Raw genomic sequence first — 24,853 nt, forward strand, 5'->3', positions numbered from 1 at the left:
AGACTTCGTTTATCTCTCATTAGAGTAACAAGGTTAGATCATTAAGTAAGCTTTTCTAATTAAATAGGGAATATATGTATAAAAATGTTTTGATAGTGTTAAAAAATCAGTTAATATAATTCACCACATTAACTGTAAAAGGTAGAAAAATCATGTGACTGTCTCAGTAGTCCAGACAAACTATTTGTTAAAATCTAGTATCTCTTCATGATAAAAAGCCTTAGCAAACAAAAATAGGGACTTCTTAAACATGAACCAAGTTCTGGTGAGGATGCAGAGCAATTGAACTTTCATATGTTGCTGGTGGGAGTGCAAAATGGTACAACTATTTTTTTGGCGCACGGGCTTAGTTGCTCCGCGGCATGTGGGATCTTCCTGGAGCAGGGACTGAACTCATGTCCTCTGCATTGGCAGGTGGATTCCCAACCACTGCGCCACCTAGGAAGCCCCAAAATGGTACAACTATTGCAGAACACAGTTCAGCAGTTTCTTATAAAGATAAACGTACACCTACCGTATGACTCATCAGTCCTGCTCCTAGGTATTTACTTGAGAAAAATGAAATATGTTCACATAAAAACCTGTACTTGAATGTTTATGCAGTTTTGTGAATAATCACCCCAAACTAGAAAGAACCCAAATATCCTACAACCTGTGAATGAATACACAAATGGTGGTACATCCTACAAACTATTGAGAAATGCAACAACAGATGTGAATCTTACAGGCAGTACGTTGAGTAAAAGAAGCCATTGTCAAATGGTGATGCAGTATATGATTCACTTTAAGTCATATTCTAGAAAGGCAAAGCCGTAGGTATGGAGAACGGGTCAGTGGTTGCCAGGGTTTAGGGTGGGGAGAAGGTGCTGATACAAAGGAGTGTAATGAGGAAGTTTTCTGGGGTGATAGAAAGTGTCCTGTCTTGGTTGTGGTGATGGTTACATTATACATGTGGTCAAAACTCAGAACTATACACCAAAAAACATGAATTTTACCTTTTATGAATTAAAAGTAATATTTTTTGAAAAGTAAGTTTAGATACCAGGTCAATATATGAAATCTATATTTCTGTATAACAGTAATAACCAGAAAATGAAATTTTAAGAAAGATGACATGTATAATAGCATCAAAAAATATCAGATACCTAGGACTAAATCTAATGAAAGATATATATATAAAATCTTTATACAAGCTGAGTCTAATATTTATATGCAAACACAAATGGCAAGAATAGTCAAGGTAATAATGTTGAAGAAAAACAAATTGCAGACTTTACGCTGTTGGATATGCAGTGTAGAATAATCAAATAGATCAGTGGAATAGAACAGAAAGCAGAAACAGACCCACAATTAATATATAAAAGTATGTGTGTATTTAGAAGTAACACATATATGTTATATATATATATATATATATATATATATATATACACACACTTAATTTATGATTAAGATGCCATTATACAGCAATGCGGAAAGAAAAATCTTTTCAATAAATGACCCTGGATCAATTGCTTATCCATATTGAAAAAAACTAATTTTGATCCCTGTCCCGCATCATACACACAAAAAAATTCCAGGTCAATTGTAGATCTAAATACAGGAAGTTAAAACAAGCTTCTAGAGGCACTCAACATAGTTATCACAGAATGCTGAATAAAACTGTGCGTTATCCCTACCAGAATAGCTAAAATTTAAAAACAAATACAGCAACAAAAAACATGACAATATCAAGTGACAGCAAGGATGTAGAACAATCAGACCTCTCAAATGCTGATGGTGAAATCGTACAGTAGCACAATGACTGAAGAATTGGTAGTACACACTCATCGTGCCTGTGACCCATCAGATCCAGTCCTACTTGTATACCCAACAGAAACATGTGCTTTGTTCACCAAAAGATACATGCAAGAATGTCCATAGCGTAATTTGTAATAACTCCAAACTGGAAACAACCCGAATGGTCCAGCAGTAGAAGCATGGGGAAATATAATATGTTGTTGTATATTCAATGACATACTGTAGAACAGCGAACAGGAAAAACTATTGCTGTTGACAACAACATGGGCTCAAATGTAATGTTTAGTAAAAGAGTTCAGACACAGAGGGTTAAAAACAAGCAAAGGGTTAAGGAGTCAGGATAGTGGTTACCTTTAGGTTAGTTGATGGAATGGTATATGAGGCCGACTTCGGGTGTCTTCTAGTACTTGATCAGCATGGTAGTTACATGAGTATCTTAACTTTGTAAAAGTTCTTTGTACGTTCATGATTTGTATGCTTTTTGGAATATATGTTATATTTGAATAAAAAAAGTTCATTCAAAGAAGTATTTTGAGTTAAATAGGAGTGAATGGCAGCCAAGATTGTATTTGTTTTCATTAGTAAAGTTCATATTGTCAGTGTTGTAAGAGAGAAAATTATTTGTATCTACAGATACAAATAACTAGCTCCATAAATAAATAGAGAGAACAGGCTTAAATTCTTTCCTGACTAAATCAAGACATTCCTAGGCTTCTTGAGTTTTTATTTATTATTTTTGTTGCTACGGATAAACCCATTCTTCCTGTATCCCTGTTTTTTTTTTTTTAATTCATGAAAGCATATATTGTTGGAAGCTGTTCTATATCAGTACATATAGATAGACATCTTTCTTTTTAGAGCCATATGGAATATAATATATTTAGCCCATTTATCATTCATTGACATTGAGATTGTTTCTAACTTTTTATAATTACAAACATTTCAGTGAACAATATTTCACATAAAATGTACTTGAGCAAGTATATTTACATAGGATAATTTATTGAAAGTAGAAGTTTTGGATCTTACAGTATGTATAAATTATTTTAAACATTCTGTTTGGAAATAATTTTACATTTGCAGAAAACAAAAGATCAGCATATACTTTTAAAAAAATTTTTATTTGTTTTTGAATTTATTTTTGACTGCATTGGGTCTTCATTGTGGTGCACGGGCTTCTCAGCATGGTGGCTTCTCTTGTTGCGCTGGAGCACAGGCTCCAGGCGCGTGAGCTTCAGTAGTTGCAGCATGTGGGCTCAATAGTTGTGGTGCATGGCTTGGTTGCTCTGTGGCATGTGGGATATTCCTGGACCAGGGATCGAACCCATGTCCCCTGCATTGGCAGGCAGATTCTTAACCACTGCGCCACCAGGGAAGTCCCTGCTATTAATAGTTTGCTCTCTTTGCTTTATCACTTGCTCTTTCTCTTCACATATATACATGAATTATTTTTCCATTTGAGAATAACTTGCATAAATCATGGCCCTCCATCCACAAGCACAGAGGAGAGAAGGACATTCTCCTCTCCTCAGTCGAGCTGTCAATCCCAGTAAACGTAGCGTGGATTTAATACCTCTGTTCAGTCCACCATTTGTATTCCCATCTTGTCAGTCAGTCCAACAAGATTCTTCATAGCCTTGTTTCTAGTACAGAATCCAGTTGAGAATCAGATACTGCCTTTACTTGTCGTGTATCTTTTTAGTTTCCTTTTATTTGGTATAGTTCCTTGGCCTTTGTCTTTTTAAAAAAATAACTTTATTGAGATATAATTCACATACCATAAAATTTATGCTTTTAAAGAAATTGAGATATAACTCACAACTATCAAGTTTTTTTAAAGTATACAAATCAGTGGTTTCAGTATATCAACAGAGCTGTGCAGCCATCACCACTGTCTAATTCTAGAACATTTTTATCATCCCCCACACAATACCTTTACACATTATCAGTCACTCCCCATCTCCCTCCTCCCCCGTTTTGTATCTGGCCTCTTTCACTTAGCTTAATGTTTTCAAAGTTTATCCATGTTGTAGCAGGTATCAAATCCATTCCTTTTAATGGCTGAGTAGTATTCCATTGTATGGATTTGGACCATATTTTGCATATCCATTCATCAGTTGAGGCACTTTGGGGCCATTATAAATAATGCTGCTGTGAACATTCTTGTATAGGTTTGTGTGTACATATTTTCAGGACTCTCATATCTAAATTCTGATCTAGGCTTCATATCGCACTATAGCACTCTGCAGAACTTTCTTGGCCATTGCTTCCTCTAGGGTTTGTAATGGATCATGAGTACATTTTCCAGGTGCAGAACCCATGGACATGGAGGGCTGACTGTATTTGTTGTACTACATCATTTTATTTAAGGGACTTGAGCCTCCTAGGATTTTGGTGTCCACAGGGGCTCCTGGACCCAATCCCTGTGGCTACCAAGGGATGACTGTAGTCAGAGACACAGTTGTTAGGGAGATGTGGCCCAGGCAGTTTTGTCATTCTCCAGTGGTCTGTAGACTGAAAAGCCTGGGGACTATGGGTCTAGACAGCTAACTTCTCCCATCTACAACTATTTAGATTGCCTGGTTCTTGAGAGCTTATGCCTTTTGCCTCCCTCTCTGGGTCTTCTAATAAAATGGACCGACTTCAATAAGAGTTCTTCTGTTTTATTCTTCCTGCTTACATTTTCCAGGAGATGCAGCTGGGCAGAAGTAAAGTCAGTGTAATCTTGTCAGATAACTGTCAGAGTTGTAAACCAGGTACCTCCTTTTTGTTCTTCTCTTCTTTGTGTTTGTATTTGTATTGGGGAAGGGGACCATACTTACTGGGGGTCTGAAGGAAGATGAACCGCCTTCCCCCTTCCCTCTTCCCCTCTGCTAGGTCAGTGCCACAGTGAGAACCAGCAGCCTGTCTGCCTCCTGAAGATGAGTCTGTGTTAAGTGTTTCCTGGCAGGAAGCAGCCAGCCTTCAGGTACCGGCTGAAAAGACTTTGCCTCCAGAATTCGTAGAAGGGTTTGATGGCTAGTGATGTCCCCACTCCCTCCAGACTTCCCTTGGCCGGAGGATGTTCGTGAAAACAGATTGTATAGCATCCTCGGAGCTTGGGTAGGAGAGCATCCACAGTAAACACGTGCTGGTGAGATTCATCACCGCCTCCTCGCTGACCTCCAGACGTCACCCCTGGAAATCCTCCCATCTCCTGCTCTTGGAGCACTCCTGTCCCACTGAGCCTGGCAGATCCCTGTGTACAAATTTTATTTCTGTGGTATTGTCTTAAATTGTGTCCTCCCAAGGTGCCTGAGCACAGAGGCTTGCCCAGACTGGATATTCAAAAACTGTGGTTCAGTGAATGAGCCAGGGGGAGATGCACTGTTCGAAAGAGACAGCTTGTGAACACTTCCTAGTCTAGTTTCTTCTCTTGTACGTTAATAAGGTCTATTCTGAATAAAAACTCCTGACTCTGGTTGAATGACACCCTTTTTTTTTTTTTTTTAAGAAATTGCTGGCACAACCTTGAGAAGGGTAGGGATATCCTTTATTTAATATACTATACATTGTTTGGCATATAATATAGATTGTTTGGCTGGAGGCCCAAATCTTGGTTTCCATCATCAGCTTATTAAATGAAGTTTTACAGGATTGGACTAGAGAGAAGAATTACAAAAGATTGTCTGCCCTTGTGGTGATTTGCCCTTAGTAATGGGAAATTCCTGGGTGGAGATATTTAACTTGCATTCGTTTGTACACAGGTGAACACTGAGTTCTACCTTGTCTCCTCCCAGCCTTTAGAAACCTTTTCTTCATACATCTACATCTAAAAAACAGTGAAAAAGATTGGAAACTGGGTTGCTGTAACCATAAGCAGTGGGGTTCTATGCCCCAGCACATCCCTGTGGCCTTTTGTTTGGTGTCATAAGTGAACTGTGCTCCTTTATTATTATTGGAATTAAAGAAACCGTGACACCGAGAACTTGATCTGTTCCCTGATAGTATATCCAGAATGCCAGGCTTCCAGCAGATGTTATAAAACACATACCTCAAGAAATAGGTCAGATGAATCACAGCACTGTGCGCGTCACCAGATTTCTCCTTTGCTGCCTTTTGAACTCTGTCTTCCAAGTGGCTGCCTTTTGTGACCCTTGGAAGGAGGTGAAGAATCCACCTTTATCTGTTTGTGTAAAAAATACTGATGCCTGGGTCCCTTTCCCCAGAGATTCTGATGTATTGGTCTGAGGTACTTCAGGATATTTAAGAGTTCCCCAGGTGACTTCATGTGCAGCCAAGGTTCAGAACTACTGTATGAGCCAAAACACTCCCTGTGTTACGTTATTAGCTTTTTAGTGAATGTTCCAATTTGCAAAGTACAGTTCTTCCACATACTTGCTGTGTTCTCACAGTGACTCAGTGAAGCAGACAAGCTTCTGCTCCCAGGGTTCCTCGTCTTCGTGCGTGTTTGAGGGCCTGCTGCCTCCTCGTTTTGTTTTCTGCTTCATACGCGGCTATTTGCACCTGCATGGCGAGCTGGTCTTTGGGTGCGGCCACTTCTCTTCACAGCCACACACATCAGTTGTTTAAAAGGGTGTGTTATTTTTCATCTTTTGAAATCTGTTGCTTGTCTACGGCCATACCACCCTGAATGCACCCGATCTCGTCTGAAATCTGTTGCTTTCTGTGCCTTTCAGGAACCTATTAAAGTCTGCAGAATGTTTGGTAAGCTCTGTAGGGTTGTGGGAAGCCCTATTCCACAGAAGCTCTAGTTTCTGTCCAACACTGATGAATTGTGTAACTTTGGGCACATACTTCGCATTTGGTAAAATGGATATTATTAACCTACCGGAAGGCATGCACTAGACTAAATGGAAGTCCTGCTCAGCTGTGAGAGTGGAATGGTCTCTGGCTGACTGCCCGTTCCTCCATTACGGGCTTGCCGTTACGTTCAGTTCACATACAGCTTTCACACCTTTATGTCCTCCAGGTGAGAGTGACTGAACATCAGTAGGTCTTGACAACTCATTGAATGTGAACATTGAGAGCCCCAAATGTGTCTTGAGGACAGTGTTTTTCAAACTTAAAAATATACTTAAAAATGATCCTAAGAACCTTCTGGAGCCTTTGTCAAAAATGCAAATTCACATTCTCCACTCCAAACCTTGAGACTCAGTCTTCGGGGGGGGCGGGGGGGCTGGGTGATTATTTTTGTCATTTTTTTTTTTTATCAAGTTCCTGAGTAATTCTTATGATTAAACAAAAACAGGAAGTTGCTTTCTAGGAAATTGAATATAGTAGGTGCTCAATAAATGAACACATGTCTGTTTCACTAACCCATTTAATTTTTCTTCCGGTAGTTTTACAGGTTAGTTAAGGTGCACAATCCTAGAATTCAGAAGAACAAACACTATTTTCGGGAGAAAAAACTAAACATTGACTGCACTGTACTTAGTGCTTTGTGATGCTTACATGTGTTGATAACAGATGTGACAGGTATCTTTTAAACCTATTTGGGAATCTAGGCAGTGGGATAAAACAGTAGAGCTGTATGAACATTATTCTTACGATCTATGCCATGGACTACATTTTAGATGAGATGATGAAATTGGATATTTTGATTAAGTCACTGAATTACTTAATAGACAATCCTGTGTTCTGCTTTATACTAAGTTCACGTGTGGCAAGTTTACGCAATTTGTAATCATTTTGTGTTTACTTTTAATTTTGGACATATGGTCTTTGATACTGAAGGTTACATTTGGAAAAGGACCATATATACTTATGTTGCTTTGTCTGGAACACATTTGAGTGCCATGTGCCTTGGAGCCTGGTTGTCGTTGGGATATGTAATTGCATTTTAGAAATCTCTTTAATTTTTCCAGACTACTAAGTCACTGTTGGGTAGATCCCATGATTTTATATTAAAACTTTTACAGAATAATTTCTACTTAGCTAATGCAGGGAATAGGCCTAGTACTGCGACTTCCAAATCTTCTTTCCTTGTCTGAACAGAATGACATGAGTTATGACTGATTAAAAGTATATATATGTATTTATATATATGTATATATATACACTTTAGTTTTCTGTTGCAAAAGTTTTACATACACAGACACATATATATAATGGAAAATTGGGAAATTACTGAAAAATAAATAGGAGAAAGTCACCCATAATGCCAACATCAGACTTTACCTCTGTTTACATTCTGTTTTACTCAGATTTTGACCTTTTACTATGCCTAATTCTTTTGGTTTATCAATAGGCTCTGACTAATGAAACTTGAACTTGTACATTTTGCCCATTCTGCTTGATATTGGTTCATCTGAAGCAGGGACAGAATGGGTATTGAGATATTTTGAGATGATGTTCTCACGGCGGAATAATTTAATAATGAAGTTTAAACAGCCCTTTTCATGGGCACTTTCAGTCAGGAAGTCCCTACTTAATAAAGGTGTGTTTTGTACCCGGCAGTGCTGCCTCCAGTTTAGATTCCCCAGCCTCTTGGATCTTTCCTCTCCTGTCAGATTTTATAGTCACCCTCCTGGGCAGAGCCCATCCTCCGATAACTAGAACTGTAAGGGTTATAACTGGTTAGTCTCCTTGCTCCTGTTTTCTCCTTTCAATCCATAGAAAGCTCCCAGAGAGACATTCCTCTGTGATGTTCCCCTGTTCTGTTCCTGAAGCTTGTGGTGGCTTAGACGGCTTTAGGCGGCTGTAGACGTCCAGGCGCGTCACCAGTGGCCACTTGTACTCCACCAGCTTATTTGTTACTCGCTGCTGCAGCCTGTGCTCTGGCCGGGAAAAGCCGCACACAGCCCATCCCTCTGCCTTTGCTCCCACGTTCCCTTCACCTGCTATTTTCTTCCCTTCTCTCTCTGGCAGTTCACGTTCCTTTTTTCCTTCAAAATCCTAGGAAGCTTTCCTCTTTGACCAGCTGTACATCTGCCAGCACATTCTTTTTGTGTTTGTCCAAATGTCATTTTTCGACTATTTACTCAACTAGTCCACATCAGGGACCTGCCATCTCTTCTGTTTTTCCCAGAGGGTCCCACATTGGTTTAGACATCTAGGTTAATCTGAGTTAAACCAATACGGACTTTGGTATTTTTCAGAGTGGGAAATGGAGACTTTGGTAGGGAGTTGTTCCCTGCTGCATGCAGCGTGCTCGAACCCCACTGACGTCACACCGGAATTAATGGAGAGAATTAAGTGTAGTACTGTCCAAAGATGACGGAACAGCCTCTTAAAAAAAAATAGCAAATAGAAATGCCATCCTCCCAAACTTTCATCATAGAGCAAGTGTTTTGTGGGAAATTTCTTTTTTTTTTTTCTTCTTTTTTTTGGGCTTATGGGTATTTATTGTATTCTGTGGGTTATAATTCATTACTATTTATTTTACTATTCAAATTGTGTGGGAAATCTCTTTTTTTTTTCCTTTAAAAATTAGCCAATAGAGTTACTGGGAGCTGAGATGATAGTCCTGTCATTGTTCAGTTTTCCTCTCTGCCTTTCCATTTTTCTCTTGGAAGGTCCTCTGGACAGGGTTTGTGCTCACGTGAGGCTGGTGGTGGAGGAAGAAGGCAGGGCGGGCGGGGACGCTGCTGACACAGGTGCCGGGCAGACTGCAGATGAAGAGAGCTCTGTCCATAGGTGCAGAGCTTGCTTCCTGCTTCAGATCCGAGCACTCGATTATGAAAAAACTCAGATCTTGTTAGTCTCTAAATAATCCAGTGGGAAAACTCTGAACGTTTGTATTGTCTTCCTCTGAGGTTTAGATAAGGGTTTAACTTTTAGTATCTAGATCATCAGGGCATTTGAGGGATGGTGAAAATGTAAGATCCCGAAGTAATCATCTCTGCTCAGTACGACCACATATGAAATACTGCACTGGAAACATTTTACCTCTCTCCTCCAAAATAAAACTTTTCATTTCACGGTAATAAATAATCAGAAGATTTTCCAAGTTGACCAAACACGTGAATCCACGGATGACTGTCTCAAGGCATGCTGGAGCAGTTATGATTATTCACTGTAATAGCGACACGTGCAGGACCTTGGCAGTTCCCCCCGAAAAAGAAAATGGATTAATGATAGGGGGTAAACCTTAGGAAGGAAAAGGCTCGGTTTTAATCACGAGGAGAGAAATTGGGTGAATATGAAGAGGAAAGGAAGAGAGGCGGAAACATCAAAGCCTCTGAGAACAAATAAGGGCACAGAAGTTGCCATTAGGTGATGTGTTTTAGACCCAAATTATAGGGAAAAGATAGACGGTGGGAAGGACAAAGCAGAAAAAGTAACTACGGGGTGAGGACAGGGCACGGTCTGACTCCCATCTCGGGAGCATCTTGCCCTGTCCTAAGGTCTCTTCCCATCTTAGGCGCTGTGATTCTTCGGCGCAGGTCCTGGCCCTGTCGCCTGCTCTGCCCTGCGGTGCAGCTCGCTGATACCAGTGACTCCCCGGGCCTCGGAAGGGGGAAGCGTGAAGACAGATGCAGTGACTTAAATTAGCCCGGGAGCCTGGAGGGAGGAGCAGTGCTGCCGCCGCCGCCCCGTCCTCGGCCCCCTCCTCGGGCCTCTCTCCCTTTCTTTCTTCCTTACCTGGTGGTGTAACAGTCCCAGAGGGGAATCCTGCCGATTCTGGGGCTGGCAGAGAAGCAGGAGTCATTGTCTCAGAGCAAACCTTGGAAATCCCCCACCACAAAGGAAATTCTCTGCTCTCCATGCTGTTCGCGGAGCCGTTGTCCAGGGGTTACCCGTTTTAACTTGTGTGCTGTAGGACGTAAACTAACTCCTCGACGTGACCGCGTAATGATCGCATCAGCCCTGCTACGCTGTCCTTGTCAGGGCACCTTGCTAAGACCTGAGATGTGCCGACAGCGATCTCATCATGTTCTTAGTGAAATAATCCTCAGATGTTACTTGATCACAGGTGAGGAAACAACAGGCTGGAGGATGTGACTCTTGCTATGATGTTTTTGCATCTTCACAGAGGAGCTGAAATTAGGAACAAGGTCTCCTGTGTCCTGGTCCACAGTTTGTTTATTTGTTTAAACAATACACCATAAAACCTCACTTGTTTCTGAGTTCCTAGGGTTAGTTTTGGCCTCAAGGAAGAAAGAAGCTGAGCCGGCCTAGGATGGAGGTGGTTGGCACAGAGGCGTAGACAGGGCCTGTGGTGGAGGATTTTGTGATTGTCAAGCTTCGTAGCTCCTGCTTTCACTGTCGGTGGAGCTGAGCGGGAGGCCGGCAGCTACCCCTGGCCTGGCTGGTGTCCCATTTTTGAGGCCCCCGGGGTTATTTTTAGCCTCAGGGCCTTGGAAGCAGGTGTGGTCCAGGCTTGAAGGCCACGCCTGGAATCTGTTCAAGTCTTGTGCGCATCTATTTAGGAGCTGAGGACAGTGACGGGGCCGCTTAGAGACTTGGTTAAAAGAATTTATGCTTTTCCAGTGAGAGGAGTAAAAGTCCCACTGTTTCATTTGCGATGCTTTAGGTCGGTTTGTTTTAGAAACTTTATAAGTTGAAGTACGTTTTAAGTGTTAGGGAATATATTAATTTTAAAAAGAAAATTAGCTATGAGTCCTTTGTATACAGAAAAAAACCTTCTGTACTAAAGGAGTTACACCTCCGCTGACCTCTTTTAAAAATCCAGGTTTATAGTCACAAGTGTGTGATTTAAAATTTAATTTTCCTCACCCCCCCAAACATTATTGTTATTAGAATAATCCTTTGTAAGTCCTTTTGTGAAGTAGAGATTCAGCTTTTTACCTTGAGAGTAAACATCAGTTTCCCTATGTTGTGTTTATCTTCTTGCTTGGCCCAAACCCGCACTTTTCTTGACAGCACTGTTGAGCAGGACTAGAGCCACCAGGACCCAGGTCTGCATGGATGTCATGCCCTTGTTCTAATTTTGGTTTTGCACTCTCCAAGATTATGGGAAAGAAAAGAATATAATAAATATTACCTTTACTTTACCCAAGCAAAGCTATTACGACATTTTTGAATATATATGTTTGTGTGTTTGTATGTATGTGGGTGTTTGAGGTTCTGTTTTACCTCCTGTTCTGTACTTAGATTTTATTCTCTTTACGTATCATGTTCATCTTTCATTGTTGGTTGTTTACTTTGGTGGTAATATCTTTAGTAGTTTAATTCTTTGTCAGGAAAATACACCTTATCTTTTATGTAGCGGAATTTTGCTGTTTGGGGATAGGGTGGTATAAATGTGGTGCATGGATAAAGATGGTAAGTTTGTATTAGTATTACCTACCCCCGAATACAGTAATCTGACTTACAAAGGCCTTGTGGTAAGGATTCGATACACCCTGACAAGGAGAGCTCTTTGAAAGCAGTTTTCTTTATTTTAATGTAAGGTCCCTTTAAATGATTTCCTTGCTATATAGCTTTATTAAAGCATGCATCTTGTTTAACATATCTTTGATGTTTTACTACATTCCATGCTATAAAGCCAAGATTCTCCTATTAGGTACTACACATTTGTGAAGTTGGAAGAATTGTATTAAATTAGCATTAATAGTCATCTTTCTTTTTTTTTAAATTTATTATTTTGGCTGCATTGGGTCTTTGTTGTGGTGCATGGGCTTCTCATTGTGGTGGCTTCTCATGTGGGCTCTAGGCAAGTGGGCTTCAGTAGTTGTGGCACAAGGGCTCGGTAGTTGCGGCTCACGGGCTTAGTTGCTCCGAAGCATGTGGGATCTTCCTGGCCCAGGGATTGAACCTGTGTCCCCTGCAGGGGCAGGTGGATTCTTAACCACTGAGCCACCAGGGAAGTCCCAATAGTAATCTTTCTTGTTACAGTGTTTCATTTCCTTGCCAAATGATGTGCTAATACAGGAACGGAAGCTCCTTCCTTTGTAGCTTTAAGGAAGAAACTATACTAAATTGTCTTGTGTGTGTGTATGTATATTTTATGCTTAAGTTGAAGGTGCAAGTACCTAAAAATGGTTCAATTCCGAAAGATATAAGCATAGTTCTGAAGGGAGACTGAACACCTGCCACATCTTTTCCTCAAATTTGCCCAGTTCAGCACTACCTTGGTCAACACATTCGTTGACCTGAAGCTCTGACATAGAGAACTAGTCTCCCAGGCGTCCACATAGCCATCACCCATCTCCCTTTACTTTAACCATGGTCTTTACTCAACCATCAGAACAAGGCCTTCTCTGACTACTCTGTTTAAAACTTTAACCCTCCACCCCCACCCTCCTTCCCTGCTTAGTTTTTCCTCCGTAGCACTGGTCACCGTCTCATACAGCATATTCTGTTGTTGCTGTTGCTGTTTATTATGCGTCTGTCATCATTAAATTAGACTCTCCAGGAGGACAACATTTTTGCCTCATTCACTTTTTTTAAAAATAAATTTATTTATTTATTTATTTTTGGATGCATTGGGTCTTTTGCTGTGTGTGGGCTTTCTCTAGTTGCAGCGAGTTGGGGCTACTCTTCTTTGCAGTGCACTGGCTTCTTATTGCAGTGGCTTCTCTTATTGCAGAGCACGGGCTCTAGGCACACAGGCTTCAGTAGTTGCAACACGCAGGCTCAGTAGTTGTGGCTTACAGGCTCAGTAGTCGTGGCGCACAGGCTTAGTTGCTCCGCAGCACATGGGATCTTCCCAGACCAGGAATTGAACCCGTGTCCCTTGCATTGGCAGGCGAATTCTTAACCACCGCACCACCAGGGAAGTCCACCTCATTCATTTTTGCAGCATTTTCACAGGCATGCTTGGCACTTACTAGGTACCCAATAACCATTTGTTAGTTGACTAAATGAGTTGCAATAGGCCTGACAGGTACTGAGGGAAACCAGGATGTACTAATTATTCCCCTTCTAACATTCTGAGCCTCTCCTCTCCTGCCTCCAGCCTACATTTATTGCAAATATCCTTCCAAAACATGTACTCCTCAGCTCTCAGATTAAACCAGCCTCTCGTCACGTCTTCTCTTGCCGATCACTCCATCCAGGGATGCTTCATTTCCACTCCCTCAAGACCACCTCTTCCAAGGGGTAGAGTCCTTCGTTGTCAGGCAGGGCGCCAGGAGGAAGCGTTCAATGCAGAGGGTAAGTGAGGGAGCCCTGGGGCAGGAGTGTGTCCGGGATAGATAGCTGGTGTGGCGGTGGGAGAGGAGGGTGGGGAGAAGAGGAGGGGAGCTGGTGGAGCAGGTGACCATAAGCAGCAGGCTCCCACTGAGCCAGTTCTAAGAGTGCAGTGCTCTTCCTCACCAGAAACTTGGGGAAGGCTTCAGGACTCACCTGGGCCGGTCTGTGTCTGAAGCAGAGGCCTCGTGTTTAGTCTTTGAAGGATGGCGACTCTTCTAGCCTTTGTCTGTGGATACTCGAGATGTGTGTAAACAGCCCGAGCCTCTGATGAAAGCGGGTTCTTCCAACAGTGCTGTGAGCTGCTGAGAGGTGGCTGGATTTTCCAGTGCTGACAGTTGTTGTCGCCATGCCTATTCTTGTCTAGACAGTGATTCAAGCAACCTCTGACCCGTTATTGCCACCACTAGTCAGGTTGCGTCCTCTGCTTTGGGGTAAGAAAATATGGTCAAGGCAGGAGTAGGTGACTGAAAAATACATTAAGCTCATATTGCCTTCTTGGCTTTGGTGAGGATGGTTTTGGGGGTTTTGTTTCTCTGTTGAATATATTTTACCAAATACCAGACCTCAGAATTTCTCTCAGGGTTAACCCACAGCACATGAGGCAGAGTAGCTTTAATCAATGCAGAATTAAAATGGTTCGAGTCCAAGATGCTCTTGCTTCCAGATATTGTGGCCTGCTTTTTTCCCTTTTGATTTGGTCAGTTTTTCTCTTTATTAAAAGTCTATGTGTAAGGCTCTGCTGAAAGCCTGTTTGGTGTATCTTGTTGCCTATTTCTTCAGTTTTATTGGAGGGAAAAAAATTTAAGACCAGCTTGTAGTTTAATAACAGTGAACTTCTCACCTGATTATATATATCCTTTCCATAAATTCTCTGAGATTCTGAACTTGAGCTCAAGCCCAACCAAACAAGGCTTGATGGCTCTCCTCACTGAACAGAGGAGGCACAGCCTTGGGGGGTCCTTTCTGCTCTCCTGAGAATTCCTTTGTAAAAGGAAGGTTTTAAAATGGAAATGTGCCTCTCTGGGGGCAGCCCCTGCCTCCTCCTGGGTCCCCCTCTTCAGACAAGCAGGGGGTTCATGGAGCCCCGTCTGTCGCTCACCTGCCTGGTCCCTCACCCACCTGCCTTGGGCCCTGATGTGGGTGTTAGGGTAGCAGTGCTGGCGACAGAGGGAAAAATCACATGTGAGAAAGAGTCTCGCCTCTTCCCTGGTAGGGTAGACTCAGTGCAGTGTGACCGGCCTAGGAGCCAGAATTGTGTCTGGGAAGTTCAAAAGAATAACACCTCATCTGAGAGCAGGAGGAAGATGCTTTAACAGAGTCATTTAAAAATTACCTCAATCTGAGACTTCCCTGGTGGCACGGTGGTTGAGAATCCACCTGCCAATGCAGGGGACACAGGTTCGAGCCCTGGTCTGGGAAGATGCCATGTGCTGTGGAGCAACTAAGCCTGTGCGCCACAACTACTGAGCCTGCTCTCCAGAGCCCACGAGCCACAACTCCTGAGCCCGTGCGTCACAACTGCTGAAGCCCATGCATCTAGAGCCCGTGTTTCACAAGAGAAGCCCATGCAACACAAGGAAGCGTAGCCCCTGCTCACCGCAACTAGAGTAAGCCTGTGTGCATCAACGAAGACCCAACACAGCCAAAAACCAAAACAAAACAAAAAATGACCTCAATCTTTAAAAAATTTTCTGGTTGGACGCCGGGTTTAAAGGCTGCAAGTAAAGTAACCGCTACAATCAAAACAAAACACTTTTCCTCTCAGCTGATTACTGTAATGGCAAATACTGGTTTTTATCCACTTGAGCTTTATATCATTCTTTTAATTAAATTGGTCAACAAAATAGTCTTAGACTTACAGTTCTCTGACATAACTAATTCAGTGGTATTCTTTACTCCAGATTCTTGCAAAGTTGCATGTAGAGTGAATTTCAATAAATAAAACTCCACTGATTTCCATAATAAAGTCATAGATTCATTTCCGTAGGTGGCCAAATGGAATCTAAAACTTAAGTTACCCCCCAATTTTTTAAAATTGTATATTAATGGGGGAAGGTTCCTGCACAACTTATGTTAATGTTAAATGTTATAAAATAGAAAATGTAAATAGTTTGCTGAAATGTGCAATATACCACAACTGGCCCTTCTTTAGGGGATCTGCCCACGTTGTTCCCTGGTCTGTGTATTTTGTTACACTAATGTATTGCCTCCACCTTTCTCCATCTCTTCATAAATAAAGTCTTTTAAGTCCTTTATTTCTGAAACTGGGATACTTTGTAAATATTTGTTTTGTGGCCCTAGTTAAGGTTACTAGTCTTTGGGTATGATAAATACTGGTTTATTGACCTTTTTTTTATATTAAATAGAAAACTCTTGTATGTATATAGAAAGATTATTTCATTGTCTTCTGAAGGGCGGCCGCCTCCCAGATTTCCTCAGTGGTGACTGGGACGCCCCATCAATCTCCTCTTGAGAAGAAAGTCTTTGCTGCCCCAGCCCCATCTCCTGGGTACCACTGTGGTCCAGGGCCCCTCAGCACGATCCCCAAACAGCTGGGAGGGTGGTCCAGCTGGGCAGCCTTGAACAGCTTCCTTGGGGTCTGCAGGGACGGGGCGGCAGCAGAGTGATGCGGCTGAAGGCCTTGACCTTCAGTGGCCCCGTGGCCTCCATACGGGGAGCTCGTGGTGCCACCCTCTCTTCGGGTGGGAACAGCCCACGTCGTCCTCTAAGAGAGAATTTCATGCGTCCATGAATGTGTGTGTCATATTTTAAATTTCTTTTGAGTCAAAGTGGCTGCAGAGGATCCTCTCCCATTAGGATGCCGTGAAGCAGCTTGCTGACCCTTAGAGCACACGGTTGTGATTTACTTCTCAGCCTTTCGGTCCTCAGGTAAACTGCTGATTAGGTGTAATGCTAGAGGACAGGGGGAGTTGTCTTTTCAAGTTAAGTATTTCTGCATGTTTTATTTAGATTTCCAAACGTGCATGTATGGAAGACCCATGGATATATAGGTTGTATCACATTCTAATTAAATGTGGAAAAATTCAAATTGGCAGTCTTAACAGCTTTATTGAAATATAACGGACAAAAATTGGATGGATAAAGTATATGTATTCTTAGTGTGTATACAGTTTTCTGTTTTTTATTTTTTTGAGGCATGTGAATATACTGCCTATTAAAAATAGGAAGAAATTACTTAAAACTTTAAAAATCGATTAAATAAATAGATACATAGCAAAGCTGGCCTGTCCTGGGCTTTGCTGTATGTACTAGGGGCCCCCATGTTCCATCTAAAAATTTTTATTCCTTTTGATTTGAAGAGATTTGGGGTAAGATGAGCTTGTTGGTGTTGCCAACAGTCAAATATTCTCTTGTCATCTTTTAAATCCTACTTGATGCAAAAGATTTTGAGAACAAAACTGTCACAGACGTGTCCCTGATCTAAGCGTATTGACATTCTTCAGAAAGAACAGTGAATGCAGAGAAATTTCTAAATTAGAGTTGCAGCCTGGGATGAGGACTTCCCCAGGATTCTGTCGCTGCAAGTGAACGAGGTTTAAGGCTGTTGTTACCCCACCTTCCACACCCCCTCGGCAGCCTCGGCCTCGCTCACAGTCACCTGGGACCACAGAATGTCAGACAGTGGGTGTTAAGGTGCCGTCGGAGGGCTCCAGCTGGCCGCAGGACAACGTGAAAGGTGTTACTTTATCCTCAGTTCACCTTCACTCTTTTGTCTCAGTCACATCTTCGTGTCAGGGTCACTTTGACCAGACCCCTTCTTGGTCGGGGAAAGGGTCTTTGTCTGTCTGGAACGACTGACTCTGGTTCTCTGGGGAGGAATGACCATTTTCTTCCCCATGGGCCTGTTGGCTGCAGCCTGCCTTCGGTTTCAGCGATTTGGGCTTTTGAGAGTCAGCTGGAGGGAAGCAGAGATGAGAAGTTTCTAACTCAGCTTCTGCATGTTTGCCGTCCTCTCCCTGCCTTTGTCCCTGGATCTGCTAACCCAGATAACTGCTTTGTCCGGTCTGGCTTGTACCATTGAGAGGAGCCAATCGGGCCCGGAGACTCGGGCCATTGTTGGCGTCCACTTGCTCCCGTTCTCGGGTTTCCACTTTCTGTGCCGCCTGGGCTCCCGCGTGGACAAGTCGCGTCCCTCTGTCTCAGTGCAACTTCATTGTGGGGTTCTTAGGAAAACAGGGTAACCCGGGAGCAGGAGACCTGGTGAGGGAGGGAGTCAGGCCATCTGAGCCCAGGACCTTGCGTGGCTGTGAACTGTGTCACCGGGCAGTCAGGACGGATTGAGAAATACCCTGGATAGGTGCTTTGCAAACGTGCATTAATTGATTGAGTAGGACAGATTCTCTCCTGTGGTTTCTTCAGTCGAGGGTAGAGATGGCTTTTGTGCTTGGTTGCCATTAAGCTGTACTAAAAATAATACATTCATATAATGAAGGTAAGAAATGGACAAACAATGTGTTAAATGGAGCTGATTTGTAAGGTGTGAGCGTGGATGGGATGGTTCCTCAGGTGCCTTCTGACCCCGTGTGTGTCTGGCTCTGTGAGAAAGGGGCACAGCCTGCCTGAAGCTGGACCGCAGGAGGATGGAACTGCTCGGTCTCTGTCTGCTGAGGGGGGCCTTTTAGATTCCAGATGCAAGGCAGCTCTGTTCACCACTGGCATCTTTACAGCATTTTTCCTCCTTTCTCTATGTGATGACTAGTTGCTTTCTGACTTCATTTAGATAGCTGAGATAATTTCGTCCTCAAAACAAGCTTTGTGAGGAGACAAGGCCAATGTTATATCTACATTTTGTAGATGAGAAAAGTGGTTCAGAGAGGTTAATGTGATTTGTCTGAAGTTACGTAACAAGTAAAGGGCAAGGCCACTTCTCTCCCCGTCCTGCCCCCTCCTACTTCTCCATGCTTCAGTTTCTAATTTGTAAGTCTGAGATTAGGAAGCAGGACCCAGTGATGTTTGAGGGTTCTACCATCCTGATCTGAAATCAGTTAATCAAATATGATTTATTCAGTATTTTAAGTCATTTTTGGAACAAAGAGGATTTTACTTACTTGTAACAGCATAAACTGAATTTCTTATGTGCAAAGCACCGTGGAGCTAAGAAATATAATACAAAATGTCTGTCATCAAGTAGTCTGTTCTCTAGAAGTTGAATGCCAACAGTGGACAGCTAATTTTAGGTAGCAAAGCGTATCTTATAAGCAGAGATGGACCGGGGAGATAGGAGCATGAGGATATTGAAGGTCAGGGTGAGGGCTAAGCTATGGGTGCAAAACTCCAGCTAGTGTTAACTAGGAAGTGGTTGGTCTTAGGAGTCTGGCAAGAGTAAGGAAGCATCAGGTCCAGTATGAAGGGCTCTGTATGCCTGGGTTGCTGACCCAGAGTCCAGAGTTAAGGTGTGAGATTTTCTGAGGCTGGGAGTCAGTGAGTCTCTTAAAAATGAGAGACAAGAAAAAGAAAACTGGGGTGGAGGACCAGCCAGGGTCTTAGCTGTGAGTCTGCCTGGGGTGGAGTGCCTACATCACAGGCCCCCCAGCAACTAGCTCAGCACTTGGCGTGACGAGCATATGTCATTCTTGTCCCTCCTCTTCCTTACAAGGCAGCTGAAATTTACAGAACCTCCCATTTTCCTGCCTCTTCTTCCTGAGGGTAGTTTAAAGGAATGCTCACAGCACACACACCCCGTTTATCAAGGTAATTCCCAAGCCATCAGAAAAGATTTTTGTCCTGATAACGTGGGATTGCTAACCTGATTTTAGGCTGTTGTTCTTTGTGCTATTTTCAAGAAATAAGCAAATAAAATGGAGGAAACCCATCTGGAATAAAAATACTTGAAGTGGCTTTTTATAGCTCTTTTAATTTCTTACTGTAAGTCAGTTAGTTCTAGGCCCCCAGGTGATTATAATTCAGGACTATGTCTTGTTTTGTCGTCTTTGAGTTTTTATATTTTGCAGTGAAACTGACTTATCCTTAGTACGTTTTCTGAAGCCATACCTACTTGTCCTTTTTGTTTGTTTGTTCAAATGAAACAGTGCATCAAGTATGGAATTAGATTAATGGAGTAAATATTATGAATCATACACCCCCTCTAATCCGATGCGCTTTCTTTTTTTGACCCCGTGTTTTGTTTTCCGTCTGTCATTCTCTCCGTGTAGGCTTTCAGCCCCGTGTAAAGCTGTTGGAGCGAGGGAACAGAGGTAAAGAATGATGTGATGCGCTGGCTGCCCCAAAGCATCTTTTGTTGGAGTGGTTATTCCAGTCATCGCTTTATGAATCAAATGTGAGGGGCTGCTTTGTGGCAGGAGGCCTTTGCAAGTGCACATCAACGGGAAAGAGAAAGAGACATTCACTTGGAGGGCTCTTGCTGAAAATGGGTTTAACTCTCCTCTTGCCAGTCGCCACCAGCCTGACCTCATACATTTCAGTACAATGCAGTGGCTGAGCCTTTGAGCACACCACCATTACATCATCGTGGCAAATTAAAGGAGGAGGTGGGAAAAGAGGACTTATTGTTGTCATGGCCCATGAGATGATTGGAACTCAAATTGTTACTGAGAGGTTGGTGGCTCTGCTGGAAAGTGGAACGGAAAAAGTGCTGCTAATTGATAGCCGGCCATTTGTGGAATACAATACGTCCCACATTTTGGAAGCCATTAATATCAACTGCTCCAAGCTTATGAAGCGAAGGTTGCAACAGGACAAAGTGTTAATTACAGAGCTCATCCAGCACTCAGCCAAACATAAGGTACATGCTTGCTTTTTTTCCTTTTTAAAATAAATGGACAGGCTGAATGGGGAATCATTTTAAACGAAGCCTCGTTTTTAAGGAGAGAAAGTAATTTGAGGAAGTCTTGGTTGCTTTTTTTAAACTTATGACACCTCAAAATAATTCACTAATTGTAGACACAGTCACATCTAAGACTTTCTAAACTATACAGAAAGGTTAACTTGCAATTTGATCAAGTGCTATGTTTTCCTATTAATGCTAAAAATTGTTTTATTAATTTAACACAAAAAGTTATGTTGAATACAATATATTATTAATACTCAATTATTAGTAATTATGTAATAATATATGATATTGTGTATTATTAAAAATTAATACATTGTTTTATGTTGTTTACAAATGTATTGAAAGGACATCATTCTTTTCAAGTGCCTTGGGAAGAAAATAGAAACTAATTATATTACAAGTGCGTTTTATTTGTGGGAAGGTAAGGTCCTGGTCAGAATTTAAGGATCTTCAAGGAGAGTTTTTCTTAGGATACCATAATGTCAGCTTTGTGGTAGGTAAGGCGATTTCTTTTGTTTAGGAATAAAAATGAGTTCATGCTTTAATTTTACTAAAAACTGATTAGTTGCTGTGTTGAAACCATTTTTAGATGTTTCTTTAGTTCAGGGATCGTTCTGTTTATTTTGCGTATTATTGTGTTGTACATGCTTTTTACCCTTTTATTAAGGGTTTAGAACTGAGGAGTTTTGAGCACATTTACACAGAAATAGCTTCAAGTTGGCCTTATAAAAGTTGATTTTTACAAGCATGTAAACCATTTGTATGCTTGGTTTATGCAGTAAATCGACCCCATCTCATTTTTATTCAGATTATTAATGAAAACAGGAAGCAGCTATTTGCTTCAGCAGCAGAGGTTTATGGGATTATTTTCCTCGCCTTCCATCCTCACAGCATCACATTTGCATTTTAGGTCGACATTGATTGCAGTCAGAAGGTTGTAGTTTACGATCAAAGCTCCCAAGATGTGGCTTCTTTGGCTTCAGACTGTTTTCTCACTGTACTCCTGGGTAAACTGGAGAAGAGCTTCAGCTCTGTTCACCTGCTTGCAGGTAAGGTTTGTGGTAGAACTGAGTGGACCCAGAATCTCCTTGAGCCCGTGAGGAAGCAGGATTCCACAATGAGCTCAAAGTACACTAGGGTGGACGCAGCTTTGAGGTCATTGTGTAAAACGACTTATATTTATAGCTTTTAATTGACATAACTATTCCACTTAACTTGAATACTGTTCTTCTTCCCCGTTGGTCAGTATGTTTTTGATTTAGCTCAAATGCCTCTTCATTTGGTATTTATTAGCCAGAAGTGCCACATAGATCTGTGTGCCTATATAGATCTACAAACACCGAATGCTCTACATCTCAGCTTCTGCTCTCAGTTCCCATAGCCAAGGCGAGAACCCCACCAGTATTAAACATTTTTGGTTAAAGCGGACTCCAGCAATAAGATCACTCATCCTGGACATTATGTACAATGAGGTAGAAAGAGAATGAGTGCGGAATATTTCTTCTAATAATTAGGGGGAATAGTTTAAAACTTACTTATGTATTTTTGTTTGTTTTGTTTTTGCAACTTAAAGTCTCAACTTGGGAAGGCTAAGCAACCAGATGACTTTATAAAGCACATGGAAAGGACTATTTTATATCTGCCCTGAAGGAGGGTGGCGTGGGAGTTCCATCTCATCAGATTCCAAAGCAGGCTGTTCATCCTTTGCTTCCCCTATTTGGCAGACGGTACTAAAGCCCTTTCACTCACACTGGCTCCCAGAGCGGGGAATACAGGTTGACAGTGTGCAGTAACCTTTACCACAAAGCTGCTGTGTCCAGCAGATTCTGCCACAGTGATCAGCAAGATCGCTTTTAAAAATCTGCTCCAGGACTTCCTAGGTGGCGCAGTGGTAAAGAATCCGCCTGCCAATGCAGGGGACATGGGTTCGAGCCCTGCCCTGGGAAGATTCCACATGCCATGGAGCAGCTAAGCCCGTGCGCCACAACTATTGAGCCTGTGCTTTAGAGCCCGTGAGCCACAACTCCTGAGCCCATGTGCTGCAACTATTGAAGCCCACGTGCCTAGGGCCCGTGCTCCACAACAAGAGAAGCCACTACAATGAGGAGCCTGTGCACCACAATGAAGAGTAGCCCCCGCTCTCAGCAACTAGAGAAAGCCTGTGTGCAGCAACGAAGACCCAGCACAGCCAATAAATTAAATAAATAAATAAATTTATAAAAATCTGCTCCAAGAAAAACAAAATATTGATACATTGTCACTTTCACACCTTTCATCTTTTGTTGCAAGTTTTGGCAATTGATTGTTAGAGGTATGGACATTTCAGTTGTAAGAGAAGAGGATGAATCAGTTGTTGGTGTGTTATCACTTTTAAACTCGCTGAAGGTTTAAATAAGATTTCAGTGTCTCCATTTCTCTCTCATCAGCTTTTGTTCCTATTCTCAAAGAGCAAGCATAGTCACCTGTCACTTTCAGATCGTCTGTTGCCACACGTTTCATCTGTGCTGTGATTCTGTCCTTAAGTGAAGCCAGCTTGTCTCAGAACATAGCTCTCACAGCTCTATAACGGAGAATTACAACATTAGGTTCTGTCTCTTGTTGTTGTGGGATCTTCCCGGACCAGGGATCGAACCCGTGTCCCCTGCATTAGCAGGCGGATTCTTAACCACTGTGCCAGCAGGGAAGCCCTAGGGTTTTTCTTGAAGAGAGTACACCCAGATGTGCTTCCCCAGAGAGGGATTATTCCACCTTGCTCTTGTTTGAGAAACTTTTCCCTGAGGGGGCTCAGACCTGACATCTTGGCCAGGCAGACGCTCCTAGAGGAATGAGCTCATGTCGAGTTTTAGTTACTCAAGTAACTTTCTCCTTCCCAAGGAGCTCCCCCCCCCCCCCCCCCCCCCCCCCCGTTACATGGAAGGTTCTTACCAGCCACGTGCAGCTTTGGGAGCTGCACTCGCTGGGCAGTAAGGAAGGAAAAGGACTGATTCTGATCATCTAGATCAGCTCTAGGAACATGTGAGGTGGTGCTGGGTCAGAACCCCCCGCACCCCCCCCCCGCCCACCCCCACTTTGCACAAGAAATGTGTCCTAGTCCTGAACGAAAGCCCATCGAGGCAGCTCCCAGAACCACATACGTGTACTGACAGCTCCATGTCATCATCCATACCCCACAGTCCTGTATTTCTTCTAGTTTAGGAGGTGGCCTCAGGGACTGAATGGCCTTGGTTGGGAGTTTCTGAGCAGCCAGATTTCTTAGGACACCTCAGAGAGGGTTCTGGATGATTAAAAGCCTCCCCAGCCATCCGAAAGCTTCTGACCAGTTGGAACCTCCCTTGGTTAGTGAGTCTGTTCCTCACAGTAGACAGGAAAGTGGAGTTAGTGGGAGAGAGTGCTTGGGAAGGCATGGCCATCAGTTCTGGGCAGTGCTTTTTTTTGTTTTGGTTTGGTTTGGTTTGGCCAAGGTCCAGCTGCTCAGAGGACATCCTAGGGGTGTGGGGTAGAAGGACATATGGACACATGTTTCTTAAATATTTTGCTTGGGGGAAAATAACTGACCTTGGAAAAGCACGCTAGCATCCCACAGGTGCTGCGGGAAATGACAGGGTCACTGAAAACGATTTTCTCTACAAAATGTCCCAGCAGTTAGAGACACTTGTCAGCCCCGTGGCAATGTGATAATAGAAAGACAGAGTGGTTTCTTGGGGTAATCTCTTCATTACTTTAGAGCTTTCAGCCACTCCAGGAAGAAAGTATCAGATGTGTGAGATGGTGTTTTTATGGTCATTATGTATGGAGTGAAGAGTTGTGGCCCGAATTCCATTCACCTTCTCAGGGCCATGTTACCCAGAGAGCAGTGACTCTGGAAAAGGCGAACAGTAGGATCTCCCCGAGGAACTGATAGAAGCATCTTTTTTTTTTTTTTTTAATTAATTTATTATTTTTTGGGGGGTACACCAAGTTCAATCATCTGTTTTTATACATATATCCCCGTTGATAGAAGCATCTTAATGAGCCGTTTCCCTCAAGCAGAAGGAGACCCAGACTCACCTATGGGACCTAATCACACGGACATGAACAATGAAGGCTCCCTGAAGGGCGGGGTTGGGTTCAGGGAAGCTGCACTGGAGCGCAGTGGGCTTC

The 24,853-nt window shown here is 42.6% G+C and overlaps 1 protein-coding gene across 1 annotated transcript in view; it reads left to right on the forward strand.

The window, feature by feature from the left end:
* The window catches only part of DUSP16 (dual specificity phosphatase 16), a 79,594-nt gene that overhangs the window by 17,209 nt on the left and 37,532 nt on the right, over window positions 1-24,853 (forward strand). Inside the window, exons 3-4 of the mRNA XM_057701747.1 lie at window positions 20,076-20,665; window positions 21,624-21,762. Coding sequence (XP_057557730.1) covers window positions 20,438-20,665; window positions 21,624-21,762 — 367 coding nt within the window. The 5' untranslated portion in view covers window positions 20,076-20,437. The remainder of the gene's footprint in view (window positions 1-20,075; window positions 20,666-21,623; window positions 21,763-24,853) is intronic.

This window comes from Hippopotamus amphibius, chromosome 12 (assembly GCF_030028045.1).
Source record: "Hippopotamus amphibius kiboko isolate mHipAmp2 chromosome 12, mHipAmp2.hap2, whole genome shotgun sequence".
NCBI classification, from domain to species: domain Eukaryota; kingdom Metazoa; phylum Chordata; class Mammalia; order Artiodactyla; family Hippopotamidae; genus Hippopotamus; species Hippopotamus amphibius.